The sequence below is a fragment of the Lissotriton helveticus genome, chromosome 7, assembly GCF_964261635.1.
Source record: "Lissotriton helveticus chromosome 7, aLisHel1.1, whole genome shotgun sequence".
In the NCBI taxonomy this organism is placed as follows: Eukaryota; Metazoa; Chordata; class Amphibia; order Caudata; family Salamandridae; genus Lissotriton; species Lissotriton helveticus.
In genome coordinates this window covers 1,956,514,195-1,956,538,747 of record NC_136068.1, presented here as the reverse complement: position 1 = coordinate 1,956,538,747, position 24,553 = coordinate 1,956,514,195, and the positions used below count along the sequence as shown (strand labels likewise).

Sequence of the window (24,553 nt, the reverse complement as noted above, 5' to 3'; positions counted from 1 at the left end):
ATTATCGGTGGAGGGCGCTTGCCTCCATTGTTTCTCCAGGCGTCTTAGGTGCTTCCTTTCTTCATATAGGGATTTGTTGAACCAAGGTGCTGAGGGAATGGGCCTTCTCTTTTTGCTTTGGAGAGGAGCGACGCTATTGATTTCGACTGCAAGGACTGAGAGGCATTGTGAAGTGAGATCATCAACATCTAGGTTCGGGTCTAGCCTTGGAAGTGACAGCAAAGCAGATTCACAGAGGGAAACAGTGTCAATGTTTTTAGCATCACGGAACCAGGAGGCAGCCCTCTTAGGTTGGCCAAGAGTGATAGAGTGTGCTAGGAGAAGAGAGAATGGGATGAGGAGGTGGTCCGACCAGTCTACGTGAATAGGGGTAGCGATAGAAAGCACGCCTGCTTTAGAAATACAAGGTCCAGGATTGAGCCCTTGGAGTGTGTTGATTCTGTGCAGTGTTGGATAAGATCGTTTGTAGAGAGGAAGGAGGCCAGCCCGTTCGCGGACGAGTCTTGCGAGGAGCCCCCCCCCAAGGAGGAGTCTAATACCACCAGGAGATGAGACCCCTGCCATTGACAGGACATTCCACCAGTCTGTGCCCCACGGAGTCTAATACCACCAGGAGATGAGACCCCTGCCAGCAACAGGGCATTCCACAAGTCTGTGCCCCATGGAGTCTGGTACCACCAGGAGATGAGACCCCTGGAAGTGACAGGACATTCCACCAGTCTGTGCCCCATGGAGTCTAATACCACCAGGAGATGAGACCCCTGCCAGCGACACGACATTCCACCAGTCTGTGCAACATGGAGTCTAATGCCACCAGGAGTTGAGACCCCTGCCAGTGACAGGACATTCTACCAGTCTGTGCCCCATGGAGTCTAAAACCACCAGGAGATGAGACCCCTGCCAGCGACAGGACATTCCACCAGTCTGTGCCCCATGGAGTCTGGTACCACCAGGAGAGGAGACCCCTGCCAGCGACAGGACATTCCACCAGTCTGTGCCCCACGGAGTCTAATACCACCAGGAGATGAGACCCCTGCCAGCAACAGGGCATTCCACCAGTCTGTGCCCCATGGAGTCTGGTACCACCAGGAGATGAGACCCCTGGAAGTGACAGGGCATTCCACCAGTCTGTGCCCCATGGAGTCTAATGCCACCAGGAGATGAGACCCCTGCCAGCGACAGGACATTCCACCAGTCTGTGCCCCACGGAGTCTAATACCACCAGGAGATGAGACCCCTGCCAGCAACAGGGCATTCCACCAGTCTGTGCCCCACGGAGTCAGGTACCCCCACGAGACGAGTCCCCCCCCTGTACACAGACGGTCTCCCGCTGGGACCGCCCCTTTGCCTTCTGATGCATCATGAGGTGTTTGGGTCAGGGGGGACCTGAGGCTATGGGTTGACCGTGGTAGCGCCCGGTCGGTGTTGTAGGCGCTGTGGACAGATCTTGGGGTTTCTCCTAGATGGGGTCTACCTATCAAGGTTCACATGAGAGGCCAAGACTGCCTTACCCGCCCCATAGTATTGCCATGCCCCCTTACCTTCTTTGCCATCTGTGCCCGTGGGTTGGAGGGCGGCGAGGAGCAGGAGGCGGAAGGCCACCCCCAGGCGTGGTCTTGGGTTGGTGGACTCCATGGCTTGGGTGAGGTCACCCCCCGATCTCCATGGGGTCACTGCGGTGTCGCGGTCCCCCACACCGCGGCTCCTTCAGCTGCGTCCAGTCCTTGGTGCCACTCACATGACTCCTTGGTGAGTGGACATGAAGCTGGCCACCGTTGGGTCAACACTTGTAGACCACGAATGAGGCCTCTGGTTGGCCGGCTTTGTGGGGCTCCCGACTCACACCAGTGCTGGGTTCCTCAGAGTCGGTCAACGTTGAAGCTTCTCCTCATGGTCAGCCATGGCTGAGGCGCTTCCTGGTCAGTCCAAGCCTTGGTCCCTCCAAGCCTTGGTCCCTCCAAGCCTTGGTCCCTCTAGGTCTCGGTCACTCCAGGTCTCGGTCACTCTAGATCTCGGTCACTCCAGGTCTCGGTCACTCCAAGTCTTGGCCACTCCAGGTCTCGGTCACTCTAGATCTCGGTCACTCCAGGTCTCGGTCACTCTAGATCTCGGTCACTCCAGGTCTCGGTCACTCTAGATCTCGGTCACTCCAGATCTCGGCCACTCCAGGTCTTGGCCTCTCGTCTCCGTTGTTGACCCCGGGCGCCTTCGTGCAGCGCAGAGACGGACGTCTCACTCTCGAGCGCCCTTGAGGGTCAGGCACTGGTCACTCCAGACTCCCTCAGGGCTCGACCACCACCGAGGCGTCTCCTGGGGACCTCCGCAAACAGTGATGACCCTACTCAACAAACCTTGGCACCTACAGAGATCTCTCCAGGGTGGTTTCTTGGTCGCCCCACGTTGAGGCCTCAGTAGGTCAACCTCTGCTGACGTCAGACGCTCTGACAGGGGACTTCCTTCCTAAATGCACCATGTAGTGACGTCAGAGAGGGACGTTGCGTGGTTGTGACCCAGGGACAGCGGTTCTGACCCAGGGGATTGAGTTAGGGGCTGGTGGAGCGGTTCTGACCCAGACTGGTTAGTTTATGGCAGGTGAGAGTGGTTGTGACCCAGGGGCAGTGGTTGTGCCCCAGGGACCGTTCTTCTGCCCGGTGGAGCGGAAGTCACCAGGGAGCTGAGATCCGGGCAGAGCGGTTCTGATCCAAAGAAGTTGATTTCCCGGCCCGGGGGGTGGTTTTGAGCGAAACGAAGCACCTCTGACCCGGGTAGATGAGCTCCAGCCAGGCGGGGTGCTTCTGACCCGGGATCCAGTGGCTTCCAAAGTTGCTCCTGCGGTTCTGGGACCCTCGGACCTCGGCGCGGCCTCCAGGCGCTGCGGACTCGGAGGGTTTCCAGGCGCTGGAGTGATCCGGGCGCTTCTTGGCGCTGCAGACTCAGAGTTTCTCCCCCGCACTCCTGGGTCCGCCGTGCCAAGCTCCGCTGCTCCCTCCTCTCTCCACCCCCGCACCCTGCCCGGCAGAGGTGATGAAACCCTGCGAGGCCCTGCCCCCCTCACCTGCCTTAAAGGGGAGGCGGGGATCGGCCGACACCGCCCCAGCCCCCCCTGCAGGAGGAGGAGGAGGAGACACCTGCCCCAGCCCCCCCTGCAGAGGAGGAGACACCTGCCCCAGCCCCCCCCCTGCAGGAGGAGGAGACACCTGCCCCAGCCCCCCCTGCAGGAGGAGGAGACACCTGCCCCAGCCCCCCCTGAGGAGGAGGAGGGGGAGACACCTGCCCCAGCCCCCCCCCCCCGCAGGAGGAGACACCTGCCCCAGCCCCCCCCCCCCCGCAGGAGGAGGAGACACCTGCCCCAGCCCCCCCCCCCGCAGGAGGAGGAGACACCTGCCCCAGCCCCCCCCCCCTGCAGGAGGAGACACCTGCCCCAGCCCCCCCCTGCAGGAGGAGGAGGAGGAGACACCTGCCCCAGCCCCCCCTGCAGGAGGAGGAGGGAGACACCTGCCCCAGCCCCCCCTGCAGGAGGAGGAGGGAGACACCTGCCCCAGCCCCCCCTGCAGGAGGAGGAGGGAGACCGAGAAAGAGGAGAAAGAGGGAGGGATATGTGCCCCAGCCCTCTCACCCATGGGCAGGAGGTGAGACAACACCGTCCCTCCCTCTGCAGGGAAGATACCAGACTCTCACGCTGGTGATTCCTGGTGCAAGAGGTAGGAGTCGTGTGCACTCCCCGGATACCAGACTCTCACCCTGGTGATTCCTGGTGCAGGAGGTAGGAGTCGTATGCACTCCCCGGATACCAGACTCTCACGCTGGTGATTCGTGGTGCAGGAGGTAAGAGTCGTATGCACTCCCCGGATACAAGACTCTCACGCTGGTGATTCGTGGTGCAGGAGGTAGGAGTCGTATGCACTCTCCGGATACCAGACTCTCACGCTGGTGATTCCTGGTGCAAGAGGTAGGAGTCGTGTGCACTCTCCGGATACCAGACTCTCACGCTGGTGATTCCCAGTGGAAGAGGTAGGAGTCGTGTGCACTCCCCGGATACCAGACTCTCACGCTGGTGATTCCTGGTGCAAGAGGTAGGAGTCGTGTGCACTCTCCGGATACCAGACTCTCACGCTGGTGATTCCCAGTGGAAGAGGTAGGAGTCGTGTGCACTCCCCGGATACCAGACTCTCACGCTGGTGATTCCTGGTGCAGGAGGTAGGAGTCGTGTGCACTCTCCGGATACCAGACTCTCACGCTGGTGATTCCTGGTGCAAGAGGTAGGAGTCGTGTGCACTCCCCGGATACCAGACTCTCACCCTGGTGATTCCTGGTGCAGGAGGTAGGAGTCGTATGCACTCCCCGGATACCAGACTCTCACGCTGGTGATTCGTGGTGCAGGAGGTAAGAGTCGTATGCACTCCCCGGATACAAGACTCTCACGCTGGTGATTCGTGGTGCAGGAGGTAGGAGTCGTATGCACTCTCCGGATACCAGACTCTCACGCTGGTGATTCCTGGTGCAGGAGGTAGGAGTCGTGTGCACTCTCCGGATACCAGACTCTCACACTGGTGATTCCTGGTACAAGAGGTAGGAGTCGTGTGCACAACCCGGATACCAGACTTTCACGCTGGTGATTCCTGGTGGAAGAGGTGGGAGTCGTGTACACTCCCCGGATACAAGACTCTCACCCTGGTGATTCCTGGTGCAGGAGGTAGGAGTCGTGTGCACTCCCCGGATACCAGACTCTCACGCTGGTGATTCCTGGTGCAAGAGGTAGGAGTCGTGTGCACTCTCCGGATACCAGACTCTCACACTGGTGATTCCTGGTACAAGAGGTAGGAGTCGTGTGCACTCTCCGGATACCAGACTCTCACACTGGTGATTCCTGGTACAAGAGGTAGGAGTCGTGTGCACTCTCCGGATACCAGACTCTCACACTGGTGATTCCTGGTACAAGAGGTAGGAGTCATGTGCACTCTCCGGATACCAGACTCTCACACTGGTGATTCCTGGTACAAGAGGTAGGAGTCATGTGCACTCTCCGGATACCAGACTCTCACGCTGGTGATTCGTGGTGCAGGAGGTAGGAGTCTTATGCACTCCCCGGATACAAGACTCTCACCCTGGTGATTCGTGGTGCAGGAGGTAGGAGTCGTGTGCACTCTCCGGATACCAGACTCTCACGCTGGTGATTCGTGGTGCAGGAGGTAGGAGTCGTGTGCACTCCCCGGATACCAGACTCTCACCCTGGTGATTCCTGGTGCAGGAGGTAGGAGTCGTGTGCACTCTCCGGATACCAGACTCTCACGCTGGTGATTCCTGGTGCAAGAGGTAGGAGTCGTGTGCACTCTCCGGATACCAGACTCTCACACTGGTGATTCCTGGTACAAGAGGTAGGAGTCGTGTGCACTCTCCGGATACCAGACTCTCACACTGGTGATTCCTGGTACAAGAGGTAGGAGTCGTGTGCACTCTCCGGATACCAGACTCTCACACTGGTGATTCCTGGTACAAGAGGTAGGAGTCATGTGCACTCTCCGGATACCAGACTCTCACGCTGGTGATTCGTGGTGCAGGAGGTAGGAGTCGTATGCACTCCCCGGATACAAGACTCTCACCCTGGTGATTCCTGGTGCAGGAGGTAGGAGTCGTGTGCACTCTCCGGATACCAGACTCTCACGCTGGTGATTCCTGGTGCAAGAGGTAGGAGTCGTGTGCACTCTCCGGATACCAGACTCTCACACTGGTGATTCCTGGTACAAGAGGTAGGAGTCGTGTGCACTCTCCGGATACCAGACTCTCACACTGGTGATTCCTGGTACAAGAGGTAGGAGTCGTGTGCACTCTCCGGATACCAGACTCTCACACTGGTGATTCCTGGTACAAGAGGTAGGAGTCATGTGCACTCTCCGGATACCAGACTCTCACGCTGGTGATTCGTGGTGCAGGAGGTAGGAGTCGTATGCACTCCCCGGATACAAGACTCTCACCCTGGTGATTCCTGGTGCAGGAGGTAGGAGTCGTGTGCACTCTCCGGATACCAGACTCTCACGCTGGTGATTCCTGGTGCAAGAGGTAGGAGTCGTGTGCACTCTCCGGATACCAGACTCTCACACTGGTGATTCCTGGTACAAGAGGTAGGAGTCGTGTGCACTCTCCGGATACCAGACTCTCACACTGGTGATTCCTGGTACAAGAGGTAGGAGTCGTATGCACTCCCCGGATACAAGACTCTCACCCTGGTGATTCCTGGTGCAGGAGGTAGGAGTCGTGTGCACTCCCCGGATACAAGACTCTCACACTGGTGATTCCTGGTGCAGGAGGTAGGAGTCGTGTGCACTCTCCGGATACCAGACTCTCACTCTGGTGATTCCTGGTGCAAGAGGTAGGAGTCGTGGGCACTCCCGGATACCAGACTCTCACGCTGGTGATTCCTGGTGCAAGAGGTAGGAGTCATGTGCACTGCCCGGCTACCAGACTCTCACACTGGTGATTCCTGGTGCAAGAGGTAGGAGTCGTGTGCACTCCCCGGCTACCAGACTCTCACGCTGGTGATTCCTGGTGCAAGAGGTAGGAGTCGTGTGCACTCTCCGGATACCAGACTCTCACGCTGGTGATTCCTGGTGCAAGAGGTAGGAGTCGTGTGCACTCTCCGGATACCAGACTCTCACGCTGGTGATTCCTGGTGCAAGAGGTAGGAGTCGTGTGCACTGCCCGGCTACCAGACTCTCACACTGGTGATTCCTGGTGCAAGAGGTAGGAGTCGTGTGCACTCCCCGGATACAAGACTCTCACGCTGGTGATTCCTGGTGCAAGAGGTAGGAGTCGTGTGCACACTCCGGATACCAGACTCTCACTCTGGTGATTCCTGGTGCAAGAGGTAGGAGTCGTGTGCACTCCCCGATACCAGACTCTCACCCTGGTGATTCCTGGTGCAAGAGGTAGGAGTCGTGTGCACTCCCCGGATACCAGACTCTCACACTGGTGATTTGTGGTGGAAGAGGTAGGAGTCGTGTGCACTCTCCGGATACCAGACTTTCACGCTGGTGATTCCCGGTGGAAGAGGTAGGAGTCGTGGGCACTCCCCGGATACCAGACTCTCACACTGGTGATTTGTGGTGCAAGAGGTAGGAGTCGTGTGCACTCCCCGGATACAAGACTCTCACGCTGGTGATTCCTGGTGCAAGAGGTAGGAGTCGTGTGCACTCTCCGGATACCAGACTCTCACGCTGGTGATTCGTGGTGCAGGAGGTAAGAGTCGTATGCACTCCCCGGATACAAGACTCTCACGCTGGTGATTCGTGGTGCAGGAGGTAGGAGTCGTGTGCACTCCCCGGATACAAGACTCTCACGCTGGTGATTCCTGGTGCAAGAGGTAGGAGTCGTGTGCACTCCCCGGATACAAGACTCTCACGCTGGTGATTCCTGGTGCAAGAGGTAGGAGTCGTGTGCACTCTCCGGATACCAGACTCTCACGCTGGTGATTCGTGGTGCAAGAGATAGGAGTCGTGTGCACTCCCCGGATACCAGACTCTCACACTGGTGATTTGTGGTGCAAGAGGTAGGAGTCGTGTGCACTCCCCGGATACCAAACTCTCACGCTTGTGATTCCTGGTGCAAGAGGTAGGAGTCGTGTGCACTCTCCGGATACCAGACTCTCACGCTGGTGATTCCTGGTGCAAGAGGTAGGAGTCGTGTGCACTCTCCGGATACCAGACTCTCACACTGGTGATTCCTGGTACAAGAGGTAGGAGTCGTGTGCACTCTCCGGATACCAGACTCTCACACTGGTGATTCCTGGTACAAGAGGTAGGAGTCGTGTGCACAACCCGGATACCAGACTTTCACGCTGGTGATTCCTGGTGGAAGAGGTGGGAGTCGTGTACACTCCCCGGATACAAGACTCTCACCCTGGTGATTCCTGGTGCAGGAGGTAGGAGTCGTGTGCACTCCCCGGATACCAGACTCTCACGCTGGTGATTCCTGGTGCAAGAGGTAGGAGTCGTGTGCACTCTCCGGATACCAGACTCTCACACTGGTGATTCCTGGTACAAGAGGTAGGAGTCGTGTACACTCCCCGGATACAAGACTCTCACCCTGGTGATTCCTGGTGCAGGAGGTAGGAGTCGTGTGCACTCCCCGGATACCAGACTCTCACGCTGGTGATTCCTGGTGCAAGAGGTAGGAGTCGTGTGCACTCTCCGGATACCAGACTCTCACACTGGTGATTCCTGGTACAAGAGGTAGGAGTCGTGTGCACTCTCCGGATACCAGACTCTCACACTGGTGATTCCTGGTACAAGAGGTAGGAGTCGTGTGCACTCTCCGGATACCAGACTCTCACACTGGTGATTCCTGGTACAAGAGGTAGGAGTCGTGTGCACTCTCCGGATACCAGACTCTCACACTGGTGATTCCTGGTACAAGAGGTAGGAGTCATGTGCACTCTCCGGATACCAGACTCTCACGCTGGTGATTCGTGGTGCAGGAGGTAGGAGTCGTATGCACTCCCCGGATACAAGACTCTCACCCTGGTGATTCGTGGTGCAGGAGGTAGGAGTCGTGTGCACTCTCCGGATACCAGACTCTCACGCTGGTGATTCGTGGTGCAGGAGGTAGGAGTCGTGGGCACTCCCCGGATACAAGACTCTCACCCTGGTGATTCCTGGTGCAGGAGGTAGGAGTCGTGTGCACTCTCCGGATACCAGACTCTCACGCTGGTGATTCCTGGTGCAAGAGGTAGGAGTCGTGTGCACTCTCCGGATACGAGACTCTCACACTGGTGATTCCTGGTACAAGAGGTAGGAGTCGTGTGCACTCTCCGGATACCAGACTCTCACACTGGTGATTCCTGGTACAAGAGGTAGGAGTCGTGTGCACTCTCCGGATACCAGACTCTCACACTGGTGATTCCTGGTACAAGAGGTAGGAGTCATGTGCACTCTCCGGATACCAGACTCTCACGCTGGTGATTCGTGGTGCAGGAGGTAGGAGTCGTATGCACTCCCCGGATACAAGACTCTCACCCTGGTGATTCCTGGTGCAGGAGGTAGGAGTCGTGTGCACTCTCCGGATACCAGACTCTCACGCTGGTGATTCCTGGTGCAAGAGGTAGGAGTCGTGTGCACTCTCCGGATACCAGACTCTCACACTGGTGATTCCTGGTACAAGAGGTAGGAGTCGTGTGCACTCTCCGGATACCAGACTCTCACACTGGTGATTCCTGGTACAAGAGGTAGGAGTCGTATGCACTCCCCGGATACAAGACTCTCACCCTGGTGATTCCTGGTGCAGGAGGTAGGAGTCGTGTGCACTCCCCGGATACAAGACTCTCACACTGGTGATTCCTGGTGCAGGAGGTAGGAGTCGTGTGCACTCTCCGGATACCAGACTCTCACTCTGGTGATTCCTGGTGCAAGAGGTAGGAGTCGTGGGCACTCCCGGATACCAGACTCTCACGCTGGTGATTCCTGGTGCAAGAGGTAGGAGTCATGTGCACTGCCCGGCTACCAGACTCTCACACTGGTGATTCCTGGTGCAAGAGGTAGGAGTCGTGTGCACTCCCCGGCTACCAGACTCTCACGCTGGTGATTCCTGGTGCAAGAGGTAGGAGTCGTGTGCACTCTCCGGATACCAGACTCTCACGCTGGTGATTCCTGGTGCAAGAGGTAGGAGTCGTGTGCACTCTCCGGATACCAGACTCTCACGCTGGTGATTCCTGGTGCAAGAGGTAGGAGTCGTGTGCACTGCCCGGCTACCAGACTCTCACACTGGTGATTCCTGGTGCAAGAGGTAGGAGTCGTGTGCACTCCCCGGATACAAGACTCTCACGCTGGTGATTCCTGGTGCAAGAGGTAGGAGTCGTGTGCACACTCCGGATACCAGACTCTCACTCTGGTGATTCCTGGTGCAAGAGGTAGGAGTCGTGTGCACTCCCCGATACCAGACTCTCACCCTGGTGATTCCTGGTGCAAGAGGTAGGAGTCGTGTGCACTCCCCGGATACCAGACTCTCACACTGGTGATTTGTGGTGGAAGAGGTAGGAGTCGTGTGCACTCTCCGGATACCAGACTTTCACGCTGGTGATTCCCGGTGGAAGAGGTAGGAGTCGTGGGCACTCCCCGGATACCAGACTCTCACACTGGTGATTTGTGGTGCAAGAGGTAGGAGTCGTGTGCACTCCCCGGATACAAGACTCTCACGCTGGTGATTCCTGGTGCAAGAGGTAGGAGTCGTGTGCACTCTCCGGATACCAGACTCTCACGCTGGTGATTCGTGGTGCAGGAGGTAAGAGTCGTATGCACTCCCCGGATACAAGACTCTCACGCTGGTGATTCGTGGTGCAGGAGGTAGGAGTCGTGTGCACTCCCCGGATACAAGACTCTCACGCTGGTGATTCCTGGTGCAAGAGGTAGGAGTCGTGTGCACTCCCCGGATACAAGACTCTCACGCTGGTGATTCCTGGTGCAAGAGGTAGGAGTCGTGTGCACTCTCCGGATACCAGACTCTCACGCTGGTGATTCGTGGTGCAAGAGATAGGAGTCGTGTGCACTCCCCGGATACCAGACTCTCACACTGGTGATTTGTGGTGCAAGAGGTAGGAGTCGTGTGCACTCCCCGGATACCAAACTCTCACGCTTGTGATTCCTGGTGCAAGAGGTAGGAGTCGTGTGCACAACCCGGATACCAGACTTTCACGCTGGTGATTCCTGGTGGAAGAGGTGGGAGTCGTGGGCACTCCCCGGATACCAGACTCTCACACTGGTGATTCCTGGTGGAAGAGGTGGGAGTCGTGGGCACTCCCTGTATACCAGACTCTCACGCTGGTGATTCCTGGTGCAAGAGGTATGAGTCATGTGCACTTCCCGGATACCAGACTCTCACGCTGGTGATTCCTGGTGCAAGAGGTAGGAGTCATGTGCACTCCCCGGATACCAGACTCTCACACTGGTGATTCCTGGTGCAAGAGGTTGGAGTAGTGTGCACTCCCCGAATACCAGACTCTCACACTGGTGATTCGTGGTACAAGAGGTAGGAGTCGTGTGCACTGCCCGGCTACCAGACTCTCACACTGGTGATTCGTGGTGCAAGAGATAGGAGTCGTGTGCACTCCCCGGATACCAGACTCTCACACTGGTGATTTGTGGTGGAAGAGGTAGGAGTCGTGTGCACTCTCCGGATACCAGACTTTCACGCTGGTGATTCCCGGTGGAAGAGGTAGGAGTCGTGGGCACTCCCCGGATACCAGACTCTCACACTGGTGATTTGTGGTGCAAGAGGTAGGAGTCGTGTGCACTCCCCGGATACCAAACTCTCACGCTTGTGATTCCTGGTGCAAGAGGTAGGAGTCGTGTGCACTCTCCGGATACCAGACTCTCACGCTGGTGATTCCTGGTGCAAGAGGTAGGAGTCGTGTGCACTCCCCGGATACAAGACTCTCATGCTGGTTGTTAGACGGGGACCTGGAGGGTCGGCCGAGCACAAGGGGAGAGGCCTCCGGTGAGGGCCGTCTCCAGCGATCGTACAGACAAGTAACTTCCCCCCCACAGATGGACACCACACGAAGATCAGAGTAACACCTTTTATAGGCAGTTCTTGAAGTAAGGTAGTACGATACAAGGAGGTCAGGACACGATGATCCTCTCAATTCTAGTCTCTAGTAGGGAAGGGGGTAGCGGGACAGTCTTGGTACCTACGGGTACTGAGGTGCAACGGCGGTAGCTCACAATCCTCGAGCTCGGTGATCGGACAGGTCGGACCGCGGCAGCGCCAGCAGGTCCCGAAGAGGTCGTAGGTGGCAACGGGCCGCGGCAGCGCCAGCAGGTCCCACGAGGATGAAGGTTGCAGAAGGCCGCGGCAGCGCCAGCAGGCAGGACGATAGTTCACAGGGCAGGGCTGCGGCAGCGCCAGCAGTCCGTCAAGGATGAGTTCTTCTCGGTGTCTCTCGACTCCAGGATACAACTGCCTTCCTGCTCTGGGGCTGCCTCGGTTATAGGTCTGGCGCCCTTTGATGTCCGGACCCTCGCACTGGGAGGTCGGGAGGTCCGGGATGAGGGAGTCCAGACACCCAGCAGGGGGGTGGAGCCAGCACCCGGGGAGGCTGGGGGCGATCGGCACCTGGCGGGGGAGAGCCATCGACACTTCTTTCTCCCATTAGCCTGCCAAGTGGTCCGTTCACCTCCTGGATGGATAGTGGTGCCGGGATGGCGGGGCCTGGCCGGGCCCAGGGTTGGGGTCGAGCTGAGGCCACGCGGCCGCGTGGTGCAGTGTCCAAGATGGCGGCTGGGCCGGGCAATGGGGCTGACGGGGGCCCGGGCCCGTGACTCAGAGATATCCGGGAGCAGGCGTCCCGGAGGGGACGGGTTGCGGGTTGCTTCTGCGGGTAGCCCCCGGAGAGCCGGTGTCTGGGCCCTGTCATGCGGGGAGGGAGCGAGCCCTTCGTGGGGCCTGTCCAACACTGGTGATTCGTGGTGCAGGAGGTAGGAGTCGTGTGCACTCCCTGGATACCAGACTCTCGCGCTGGCGATTCGTGGTGCAAGAGGTAGGAGTCGTGTGCACTCCCCGGATACCAGACTCTCACGCTGGTGATTCCTGGTGCAAGAGGTAGGAGTCGTGTGCACTCTCCGGATACCAGACTCTCACACTGGTGATTCCTGGTACAAGAGGTAGGAGTCATGTGCACTCTCCGGATACCAGACTCTCACGCTGGTGATTCGTGGTGCAGGAGGTAGGAGTCGTATGCACTCCCCGGATACAAGACTCTCACCCTGGTGATTCCTGGTGCAGGAGGTAGGAGTCGTGTGCACTCCCCGGATACAAGACTCTCACGCTGGTGATTCCTGGTGCAAGAGGTAGGAGTCGTGTGCACTCTCCGGATACCAGACTCTCACACTGGTGATTCCTGGTACAAGAGGTAGGAGTCGTGTGCACTCTCCGGATACCAGACTCTCACTCTGGTGATTCCTGGTGCAAGAGGTAGGAGTCGTGGGCACTCCCGGATACCAGACTCTCACGCTGGTGATTCCTGGTGCAAGAGGTAGGAGTCATGTGCACTGCCCGGCTACCAGACTCTCACACTGGTGATTCCTGGTGCAAGAGGTAGGAGTCGTGTGCACTCCCCGGCTACCAGACTCTCACGCTGGTGATTCCTGGTGCAAGAGGTAGGAGTCGTGTGCACTCTCCGGATACCAGACTCTCACGCTGGTGATTCCTGGTGCAAGAGGTAGGAGTCGTGTGCACTCTCCGGATACCAGACTCTCACGCTGGTGATTCCTGGTGCAAGAGGTAGGAGTCGTGTGCACTGCCCGGCTACCAGACTCTCACACTGGTGATTCCTGGTGCAAGAGGTAGGAGTCGTGTGCACTCCCCGGATACAAGACTCTCACGCTGGTGATTCCTGGTGCAAGAGGTAGGAGTCGTGTGCACACTCCGGATACCAGACTCTCACTCTGGTGATTCCTGGTGCAAGAGGTAGGAGTCGTGTGCACTCCCCGATACCAGACTCTCACCCTGGTGATTCCTGGTGCAAGAGGTAGGAGTCGTGTGCACTCCCCGGATACCAGACTCTCACACTGGTGATTTGTGGTGGAAGAGGTAGGAGTCGTGTGCACTCTCCGGATACCAGACTTTCACGCTGGTGATTCCCGGTGGAAGAGGTAGGAGTCGTGGGCACTCCCCGGATACCAGACTCTCACACTGGTGATTTGTGGTGCAAGAGGTAGGAGTCGTGTGCACTCCCCGGATACAAGACTCTCACGCTGGTGATTCCTGGTGCAAGAGGTAGGAGTCGTGTGCACTCTCCGGATACCAGACTCTCACGCTGGTGATTCCTGGTGCAAGAGGTAGGAGTCGTGTGCACTCTCCGGATACCAGACTCTCACGCTGGTGATTCGTGGTGCAAGAGATAGGAGTCGTGTGCACTCCCCGGATACCAGACTCTCACACTGGTGATTTGTGGTGCAAGAGGTAGGAGTCGTGTGCACTCCCCGGATACCAAACTCTCATGCTTGTGATTCCTGGTGCAAGAGGTAGGAGTCGTGTGCACAACCCGGATACCAGACTTTCACGCTGGTGATTCCTGGTGGAAGAGGTGGGAGTCGTGGGCACTCCCCGGATACCAGACTCTCACGCTGGTGATTCCTGGTGCAAGAGGTAGGAGTCATGTGCACTCCCCGGATACCAGACTCTCACACTGGTGATTCCTGGTGGAAGAGGTGGGAGTCGTGGGCACTCCCTGTATACCAGACTCTCACGCTGGTGATTCCTGGTGCAAGAGGTATGAGTCATGTGCACTTCCCGGATACCAGACTCTCACGCTGGTGATTCCTGGTGCAAGAGGTAGGAGTCATGTGCACTCCCCGGATACCAGACTCTCACACTGGTGATTCCTGGTGCAAGAGGTTGGAGTAGTGTGCACTCCCCGAATACCAGACTCTCACACTGGTGATTCGTGGTACAAGAGGTAGGAGTCGTGTGCACTGCCCGGCTACCAGACTCTCACACTGGTGATTCGTGGTGCAAGAGATAGGAGTCGTGTGCACTCCCCGGATACCAGACTCTCACACTGGTGATTTGTGGTGGAAGAGGTAGGAGTCGTGTGCACTCTCCGGATACCAGACTTTCACGCTGGTGATTCCCGGTGGAAGAGGTAGGAGTCGTGGGCACTCCCCGGATACCAGACTCTCACACTGGTGATTTGTGGTGCAAGAGGTAGGAGTCGTGTGCACTCCCCGGATACCAAACTCTCACGCTTGTGATTCCTGGTGCAAGAGGTAGGAGTCGTGTGCACTCTCCGGATACCAGACTCTCACGCTGGTGATTCCTGGTGCAAGAGGTAGGAGTCGTGTGCACTCCCCGGATACAAGACTCTCATGCTGGTTGTTAGACGGGGACCTGGAGGGTCGGCCGAGCACAAGGGGAGAGGCCTCCGGTGAGGGCCGTCTCCAGCGATCGTACAGACAAGTAACTTCCCCCCCACAGATGGACACCACACGAAGATCAGAGTAACACCTTTTATAGGCAGTTCTTGAAGTAAGGTAGTACGATACAAGGAGGTCAGGACACGATGATCCTCTCAATTCTAGTCTCTAGTAGGGAAGGGGGTAGCGGGACAGTCTTGGTACCTACGGGTACTGAGGTGCAACGGCGGTAGCTCACAATCCTCGAGCTCGGTGATCGGACAGGTCGGACCGCGGCAGCGCCAGCAGGTCCCGAAGAGGTCGTAGGTGGCAACGGGCCGCGGCAGCGCCAGCAGGTCCCACGAGGATGAAGGTTGCAGAAGGCCGCGGCAGCGCCAGCAGGCAGGACGATAGTTCACAGGGCAGGGCTGCGGCAGCGCCAGCAGTCCGTCAAGGATGAGTTCTTCTCGGTGTCTCTCGACTCCAGGATACAACTGCCTTCCTGCTCTGGGGCTGCCTCGGTTATAGGTCTGGCGCCCTTTGATGTCCGGACCCTCGCACTGGGAGGTCGGGAGGTCCGGGATGAGGGAGTCCAGACACCCAGCAGGGGGGTGGAGCCAGCACCCGGGGAGGCTGGGGGCGATCGGCACCTGGCGGGGGAGAGCCATCGACACTTCTTTCTCCCATTAGCCTGCCAAGTGGTCCGTTCACCTCCTGGATGGATGGTGGTGCCGGGATGGCGGGGCCTGGCCGGGCCCAGGGTTGGGGTCGAGCTGAGGCCACGCGGCCGCGTGGTGCAGTGTCCAAGATGGCGGCTGGGCCGGGCAATGGGGCTGACGGGGGCCCGGGCCCGTGACTCAGAGATATCCGGGAGCAGGCGTCCCGGAGGGGACGGGTTGCGGGTTGCTTCTGCGGGTAGCCCCCGGAGAGCCGGTGTCTGGGCCCTGTCATGCGGGGAGGGAGCGAGCCCTTCGTGGGGCCTGTCCAACACTGGTGATTCGTGGTGCAGGAGGTAGGAGTCGTGTGCACTCCCTGGATACCAGACTCTCGCGCTGGCGATTCGTGGTGCAAGAGGTAGGAGTCGTGTGCACTCCCCGGATACAAGACTCTCACGCTGGTGATTCCTGGTGCAAGAGGTAGGAGTCGTGTGCACAGCCCGGATACCAAACTACGACAGCTGTGAGGCGGTAACTGGAATCACAGATGGCCTCACAATGATGGAGGAGGCATGCTCCCAGCTGCAGTAGATATGAGTAGTGGCCACTGGTGAACACAGTGCACACTTGTGCAGTACAGTAAGGTGCAGCGGCCACTAGTGCACTCAGTGCACACATTTGCAATACATTGAGGCAAGCATCAGCCTCTGGTGAACTCTCTGCACACGTGTGCAGTACACTGAAATGAGCAGCAGAAACTGGTGACGTTCAGTAAGGTGATATGATCAGCAGCCGATGGTAAACTCAGTGCACACTTCAGTGCAGTACACTGAAGTGAGCAGCGTCTGCTGTTGAACTCATTTCACCCGTGTGCAGTACATCGAGGTGAACAGCAGCTTCTAGTGAACTCAGTGTACATGTGTGCAGAACATCAAGGTGCACAGTGAGATGAGAAGCATACACCAGTGAACTCAGTGCACACGTGCGCCGTACATTGAGGTGAGCAGCGGTCACTAGTGAACTTAGTGCACACGTGTGCCGTACATTGATGTGAGCAGCAGCCAGTAGTGAACTTAGTGCACACGTGTGCCAAACATTGAGGTGAGCAGAAGCCACTAGTGAACTTAGTACACACGTGTGCAGTACATTGAGGAGAGCAGCAGCCACTAGTGAACTTAGTGCACACGTGTGCCAAACATTGAGGTGAGCAGAAGCCACTAGTGAACTTAGTACACACGTGTGCAGTACATTGAGGTGAGCAGCAGCCACTCGTGACTTCAGTGCACACGTGTGCACTACATCGATGGAGCAGCGGCCACTAGTGACCTCAGTGCACACATGTGCAGTATATTGAGGTGAGCAGCAGTCACTAGTGACCTCAGTGCACACATGTGCAGTACATGGAGGTGAGCAGCAGCCAATAGTGACCTCCGTGCACACGTGCAGTATATTGAGGCGAGCAGCAGTCACTAGTGACATCAGTGCACACTTGTGCAGTAGATCGAAGCGAGCAGCAGCCACTAATGACCTCAGTGCACACGTGTGCACTACATTGAGGCGAGCAGTATTTATTTATTTATTATTTGAATTTGTAGGGCGCAACAACTACCGACAAAGGGTTTCCCGGCGCCAAGGCAGATAGAGAGCAGAGAATAGTGTGGCACATGTGTGCAGTACATTGATGTGAGCAGCAGCCACTAGTGACCTCAGTGCACACGTGTACAGTACATCGAGGTGAGCAGCAGCCTTTAGTGACCCCAGTGCATGCGTGTGCAGTATATCGAGGTAAGCAGCAGCCACTCATGACTTTAGTACACACGTGTGGAGCACATCTAGGTGAGCAGCAGCCACTAGTGACCTCAGTACACATGTGTGCAGCAGATTAGGGTGAGCAGCGGCCACTCATGACCTCAGTGCACACGTGTGCAGTATATCAAGGTGAGCAGCAGCCACTCGTGACCTCAGTGCACATATGTGCAGTACATTGAGGTGAAAAGCAGCCACTAGTGACCTTAGTGCACACGTGTGCAGTACATCAAAGTGTGCAGCAGCCACTAGTGACCTTAGTGCACACGTGTGCAGTACATCGAGGTGAGAAGCAGCCACTAGTGACCTCAGTGCACACGTGTGCACTACATCGAGGTGAGAAGCAGCCACTAGTGACCTCAGTGCACACATGTGCAGCAGATTAAGGTGAGCAGCGGCCACTAGTGACCTCAGTGCACACGTTTGCAGTATATCGAGGTGAGAAGCAGCCACTAGTGACCTCAGTGCACACATGTGCAGTACATCGAGGTGAGCAGCGGCCACTTATGACCTCAGTGCACATGTGTGCAGTACATCGAGGTGAGCGGCGGCCACTCGTGACCTCAGTGCACAAGTGTGCTGTACATCGAGGTGAGAAGCAGCCACTAGTGACCTCAGTGCACACATGTGCAGTACATCGAGGTGAGCAGCGGCCGCTTATGACCTCAGTGCACACGTGTGCAGTACATCGAGGTGAGCGGCGGCCACTCGTGACCTCAGTGCACATATGTGCAGTACATCGAGGTGAGCAGCGGCCACTTATGACCTCAGTGCACACGTGTGCAGTACATCGAGGTGAGCGGCGGCCACTCGTGACCTCAGTGCACACGTGTGCAGTACATCGAGGTGAGCAGCGGCCACTTATGACCTCAGTGCACACATGTGCAGTACATCGAGGTGAGCAGCGGCCACTTATGACCTCAGTGCACACGTGTGCAGTACATCAAGGTGAGCAGCGGCCACTTATGACCTCAGTGCACACGTGTGCTGTACATCGAGGTGAGAAGCGGCCACTCGTGACCTCAGTGCACACGTGTGCAGTACATCGAGGTGAGCGGCGGCCACTCGTGACCTCAGTGCACACGTGTGCAGTACATCGAGGTGAGCGGCGGCCACTCGTGACCTCAGTGCACACGTGTGCAGTACATCGAGGTGAGCGGCGGCCACTCGTGACCTCAGTGCACACGTGTGCAGTACATCGAGGTGAGCGGCGGCCACTCGTGACCTCAGTGCACACGTGTGCAGTACATTGCCCCCGTACATTGGGATCTTGAGCCATGTGGTAGAAGCTTTGCTTCACCTGTAACTGCTCACGACACTTGCACCACCTAATACACTTTAACCTGATGACCGTCCAGCTTCAGCGACAAGAGCCGCGCAGGTCAGTAAAGCTGCCCATGTGGGCCCTCGAGGCTTCTCATAAACAAGCATTTACAAAAACCAATACATCTCGCTTATGCAACACAATTGGTTTTGGCAATGTGTTTAGACATGCTGTTCACCAGATGTGCCTGAGGTGGGTTGATTGGGGTGGGGTAGACTGGAGAGGAGATTGGAATGGAGTAGGGTAGATTTGAGTGGGGTATTTTGGAGTGGGGTGGATTGAGGTGGAGTGGAGTCAGGTAAATTGGAGTTGGGTGGGGTAGATTGAGTGGAGTGGGGTAGATTGGGGTACAGTGGAGAGGAGTGGGGTAGATTGGGGTACAGTGGAGTGGAGAGGGGTAGATTGTAGTGAAGTGTAGTGGGTTCAATTGGAGTGGGGTGGACTGGAATGGAGTGGGATATATTGGGGTAAAGTGGAGTGGTGTAGAGTGGAGTGGTGTAGAGTGGAGTGGAGTGGTGTAGAGTGGAGTGGTGTAGAGTGGAGTGGTGTAGAGTGGAGTGGAGTGGTGTAGAGTGGAGTGGTGTAGAGTGGAGTGGTGTAGAGGTGAGTGGTGTAGAGTGGAGTGGAGTGGTGTAGAGTGGAGTGGTGTAGAGTGGAGTGGTGTAGAGGTGAGTGGTGTAGAGTGGAGTGGAGTGGTGTAGAGTGGAGTGGTGTAGAGTGGAGTGGTGTAGAGTGGAGTGGTGTATAGTGGAGTGGCGTAGAGGTGAGTGGTGTAGAGTGGAGTGGTTTAAAGTGAAGTGGAGTGGTGTAGAGTGGAGTGGTGTAGAGTGGAGTGGTGTAGAGTGGAGTGGTGTAGAGTGGAGTGGTGTAGAGTGGTGTAGAGTGGAGTGGTGTGGAGTGGAGTGGAGTGGTGTAAAGTGGAGTGGTGTAGAGTGGAGTGGTGTGGAGTGGAGTGGTGTGGAGTGGTGTAGAGTGGAGTGGTGTAGAGTGGAGTGGTGTAGAGTGGAGTGGTGTAGAGTGGTGTAGAGTGGAGTGGTGTGGAGTGGAGTGGAGTGGTGTAAAGTGGAGTGGTGTAGAGTGGAGTGGTGTGGAGTGGAGTGGTGTGGAGTGGTGTAGAGTGGAGTGGTGTAGAGTGGAGTGGTGTAGAGTGGAGTGGAGTGGTGTAGAGTGGAGTGGTGTAGAGTAGAGTGGTGTAGAGTGAAGTGATGTAGAGTGGAGTGGTGTAGAGTGGAGTGGTGTAGAGTCGAGTTGTGTAGAGTGGAGTGGAGTGGTGTAGAGTGGAGTGGTGTAGAGTGGAGTGTGTAGAGTGGAGTGGTGTAGAGTAGAGTGGTGTAGAGTGGAGTGTGTAGAGTGGAGTGGTGTAGAGTGGAGTGGTGTAGAGTCGAGTTGTGTAGAGTAGAGTGGAGTGGTGTAGAGTCAAGTGGTGTAGAGTGGAGTGGTGTAGAGTGGAGTGGTGTAGAGTGGAGTGGTGTAGAGTGGAGTGGTGTAGAGTCGAGAGTACACATGTGGTAGCGCACTACCATTACAGCAAAGCATTTCCAATTGAAATGACAATGACAACTGCGCAGTGTTAGAAGGGGCGATCTCAGAGGGCCAGGTTGTGCTCACCCGACCACCCCAGGACCCACCTCTCCCCCAGATCTTGCCGAGTCTTATCATGAGGTCCTCATCGGGGAGGACTTCGAGTCTAGGATCGTACACACTGAGCTCACACCACACTTACGAACGGACACCACACCGTTGGATTTCAGTAACAAGTTCTTTATAAGTCGTAAAAGAAAGAAGCACTCTTATATACACACTGATCGAGGGATCACAAAGTCTTTGAGGATTCGGGAAGAGGGAAGCGAGACAGTCTTTAGCCTTTGGGATAGTACGAGGCGTATCCTACGTACAGCTCTCAATCCTCGAGCCGGGGATACGGGAGATGATAGTCGTACTGGTTGCTTTATTCACGTCGAGTCGGCTCGGGTCGTGATGGTGGTCTCGATGGTCCAGCCGGACTAGAGTACTCCTCGAGCCGCGACGAGGTCAGCAGGGCTTGATCTGGAGAAGTTCTTGAGGAGCCGCGACAGCGTCAGCAGGGCTCAGATGGTTACAGGTTCAAACTCGAGCCGCGACAGCGTCAGCAGGGCTCCGAGGTCTTAGAGATGGCGAGCCGCGACAGCATCAGCAGGGCTCCGATGGTTACGAGTTCAGCTCGAGCCGCGACAGCGTCAGCAGGGCTCCGAGATCTTAGAGAGGACGAGCTGCGACAGCGTCAGCAGGGCTCCGACGGTTACGAGTTCAGTTCGAGCCGCGACAGCGTCAGCAGGGCTCAGGTGGTTCAGTTCCTTGTTGCGAAGAGGGAGCCACGACAGCGTCAGCAGGGCTCAGCGATGCGAGGTTGAGTTCTTCTCAGGGTCAGCCGCGATCAGATCAGCAGGCTTCAGGTCCAAGATACAACTGCCCGCTAGTTGTCGGGCGGGCCCTGATATAGTCCATTGGCCCTTTGATGTCCGGACCCTCGCAGGCGGAGGCCTCATGCCCTGGGGGCTGGTCGTTGGCGAGGTCCGGCGGTTGGCTCTCTGATCTCTTTGGAAGATGCGTCCGGGGATTCCCAGACGCCCAGCGGGTCTGGAACCAGCACTTGGGGAGGCCAGAGGTGCGATCGAAACTGGCCCACAGGGGGAGGCCAAAGGTGGGACAGAAACCAGTCTCTCAGGGGAGGCCGGAGGTGCCATCGAAACTCCCTGGCTTATCTCACTCGGGGAGCCCTTTACGCCCCAGCTGGGACTGGCGCGCCTTTAGAGTCTGGGTTTCGCTGGGGCCGGGGTCACGCTAGGCCCAGGGAGACAGGGATCTCGGGAAGGGAAAATGGCTGCCGGGCCTTGTGGGGCATGCAGGTTGTAGGCGCTCCGAGCCGGGAGTGGGACGGGATAAGCGGGGCTGGTCGTCGGTTACAGGGTCTGGGTGTACAGGGAGCAGGACGACCAGGGCTCGGGGTGCAGGCTACGCTAACGGGGTGCTGCGCAGGGGAACTCAGGGCGCAGGGCTACGCTAACAGGGTGCGGAGGATCAGGGGCGAACCACGCCACGAGGCCGGGTCCAACACGCAGATGCACGATACTGTGTGGAAATATCATCTAATGCATTGATGTGTTGAACATATTACATATTTGTTTCCCCCACACTTCAGAATTACAAAAAGTAAACTCATTTTGTGCTGTTCTCAATCTGATATATTCTGAAATATGAGCAGCGTTCATTTTTGTTGTGCTAGAAAAAATCCTAACATTTCCCAGCAAGATGGAAGGAGCTGACATTTGACCTCTGGCTTTGAAGAATCAGCAAACGTGAGGAGATAACAAGAGTTAAAAGCCTGTTTACCGAAAATGCGCCCTCGGAAGGAGACAGCAGTAAACAAGCATTGCTCCAGGTGACAGACAAACTCAAGCTGAAAAGCCTGAAACGAATCAAGCCAGCACCTGGAAAGCAAACAAACACATGTGAGGTACAAACAACAAGGCCAATGGTCAGCAATGGTCAGCAAGGGGCGGGATGCATTCCCATGGCCACAAGAGGGCGCTGCAGACCAGAGAGCCCCAGAGTCTGGGGGCAGCGACCGAAACATAATGTAATCCAAGGAAAGAGAAAGCATGGTGTCTGGCGCCCTCCAGTGGCCAGGACTCATAAGCTGCCGCAATATTACTGAAAACAGCTTGGAAATATAGATGTGTAGATACAAGGTGCTGAAGGAGAAGGGACCCTGCAAAGAGAAGGCCCCGAGGCATAGTGCCCCCTCGGCCCACCCCCTTTGTGATGGTCCGGCTGTGAGGGGGTGCTAGAGGGGGACATCTGGTGTGTGAGGGTACCATGGCTGAGGTGACATACAGGAGAGAGCTGGCTGTGTGGTGTGCTTTGGTGTATGAGGGTGCAGGGTGTGAGGGTGCAGGGTGTGCTAGACTCCCATGGCTGAGGTGATATCTAGGGGAGCTGGGTGTGTGGTCTGCTGTGGTGTATGAGGTTGCAGGATGTGCTAGACTGCCATGTTTGAGGTGGCATCCAGGAAAGAGATGGGTGTGGTCTGCTGTGGTGTGTGAGGGTGCAGGGTGTGCTAGACTGCCATGGCTGAGGTGACATACAGGAGAGAGCTGGGTGTGTGGTCTGCCGTGGTGTATGAGGGTGCAGGGTGTGAGGGTGCAGGGTGTGCTAGACTGTCATGGCTGAGGTGACAAAAAGAGGAGAGCTGGGTGTGTGGTCTGCCGTGGTGTATGAGGGTGCAGGGTGTGAGGGTGCAGGGTGTGCTAGACTGTCATGTCTGAGGTGATATCCAGGGGAGCTGGGTGTGTGGTCTGCTGTGGTGTAGGAGGGTGCAGGGTGTGAGGGTGCAGGGTGTGCTAGACTCCTATGGCTGAGGTGACATCCAGGAGAGAGCTGGGTGTGTGGTCTGCTGTGGTGTATGAGGGTGCAGGGTGTGAGGGTGCAGGGTGTGCTCGACTACCATGGCTGAGGTCACATTCAGGAGAGAGCTGCTGTGTGGTCTGCTGTGGTGTAGGAGGGTGCAGGGTGTGCCACCACTGTGGAGGACTGGAAGAGAACCAACCTCAACATCGAGACCCCGGCTGCCACCACTGTGGAGGACTGGAAGAGAACCAACCTCAACATAGAGACCCCGGCCGCCACCACTGTGGAGGACTGGAAGAGAACCAACCCCAGCATAGAGACCCCGGCCGCCACCACTGTGGAGGACTGGAAGAGAACCAACCCCAACATAGAGACCCCGGCCGCCACCACTGTGGAGGACTGGAAGAGAACCAACCCCAACATAGAGACCCCGGCTGCCACCACTGTGGAGGACTGGAAGAGAACCAACCCCAACATAGAGACCCCGGCTGCCACCACTGTGGAGGACTGGAAGAGAACCAACCCCAACATAGAGACCCCGGCCGCCACCACTGTGGAGGACTGGAAGAGAACCAACCCCTACCTAGAGACCCCGGCCGCCACCACTGTGGAGGACTGGAAGAGAACCAACCCCAACATAGAGACCCCGGCCGCCACCACTGTGGAGGACTGGGAGAGAACCAACCCCAACATAGAGACCCCGGCCGCCACCACTGTGGAGGACTGGAAGAGAACCAACCTCAACATAGAGACCCCGGCTGCCACCACTGTGGAGGACTGGAGGAGAACCAACCCCTGCATAGAGACCCCGGCCGCCACCACTGTGGAGGACTGGAAGAGAACCAACCCCTCACAGAGACCCCGGCTGCCACCACTGTGGAGGACTGGAAGAGAATCAACCCCTCACAGAGACCCCGGCTGCCACCACTGTGGAGGACTGGAGGAGAACCAACCCCAACATAGAGACCCCGGCCGCCACCACTGTGGAGGACTGGAAGAGAACCAACCTCAACATAGAGACCCCGGCCGCCACCACTGTGGAGGACTGGAAGAGAACCAACTTCAACATAGAGACCCCGGCCGCCACCACTGTGGAGGACTGGAAGAGAACCAACCCCAGCATAGAGACCCCGGCCGCCACCACTGTGGAGGACTGGAAGAGAACCAACCCCAACATAGAGACCCCGGCCGCCACCACTGTGGAGGACTGGAAGAGAACCAACCTCAACATAGAGACGCTGGCCGCCACCACTGTGGAGGACTGGAGGATAACCAACCTCAACATAGAGACGCCGGCTGCCACCACTGTGGAGGACTGGAGGAGAACCAACCTCAACATAGAGACGCTGGCCGCCACCACTGTGGAGAACTGGAGGAGAACCAACCTCAACATAGAGACCCCGGCTGCCACCACTGTGGAGGACTGGAAGAGAACCAACCTCAACATAGAGACCCCGGCTGCCACCACTGTAGAGGACTGGAAGAGAACCAACCTCAACATA

At 57.2% G+C, this 24,553-nt stretch overlaps 1 protein-coding gene across 1 annotated transcript in view; it reads right to left on the bottom strand.

Annotated features, from left to right (window-relative positions):
• EPHA1 (EPH receptor A1) overlaps nucleotides 1–3,023 on the bottom strand; it is a 138,836-nt gene extending 135,813 nt beyond the window's left edge. Inside the window, exon 1 of the mRNA XM_078655847.1 lies at nucleotides 1,542–3,023. Within this exon, the coding sequence (XP_078511973.1) occupies nucleotides 1,542–1,635 (94 nt within the window). The 5' untranslated portion in view covers nucleotides 1,636–3,023. The remainder of the gene's footprint in view (nucleotides 1–1,541) is intronic.
• Between the last annotated feature and the right edge of the window lie 21,530 nt (nucleotides 3,024–24,553).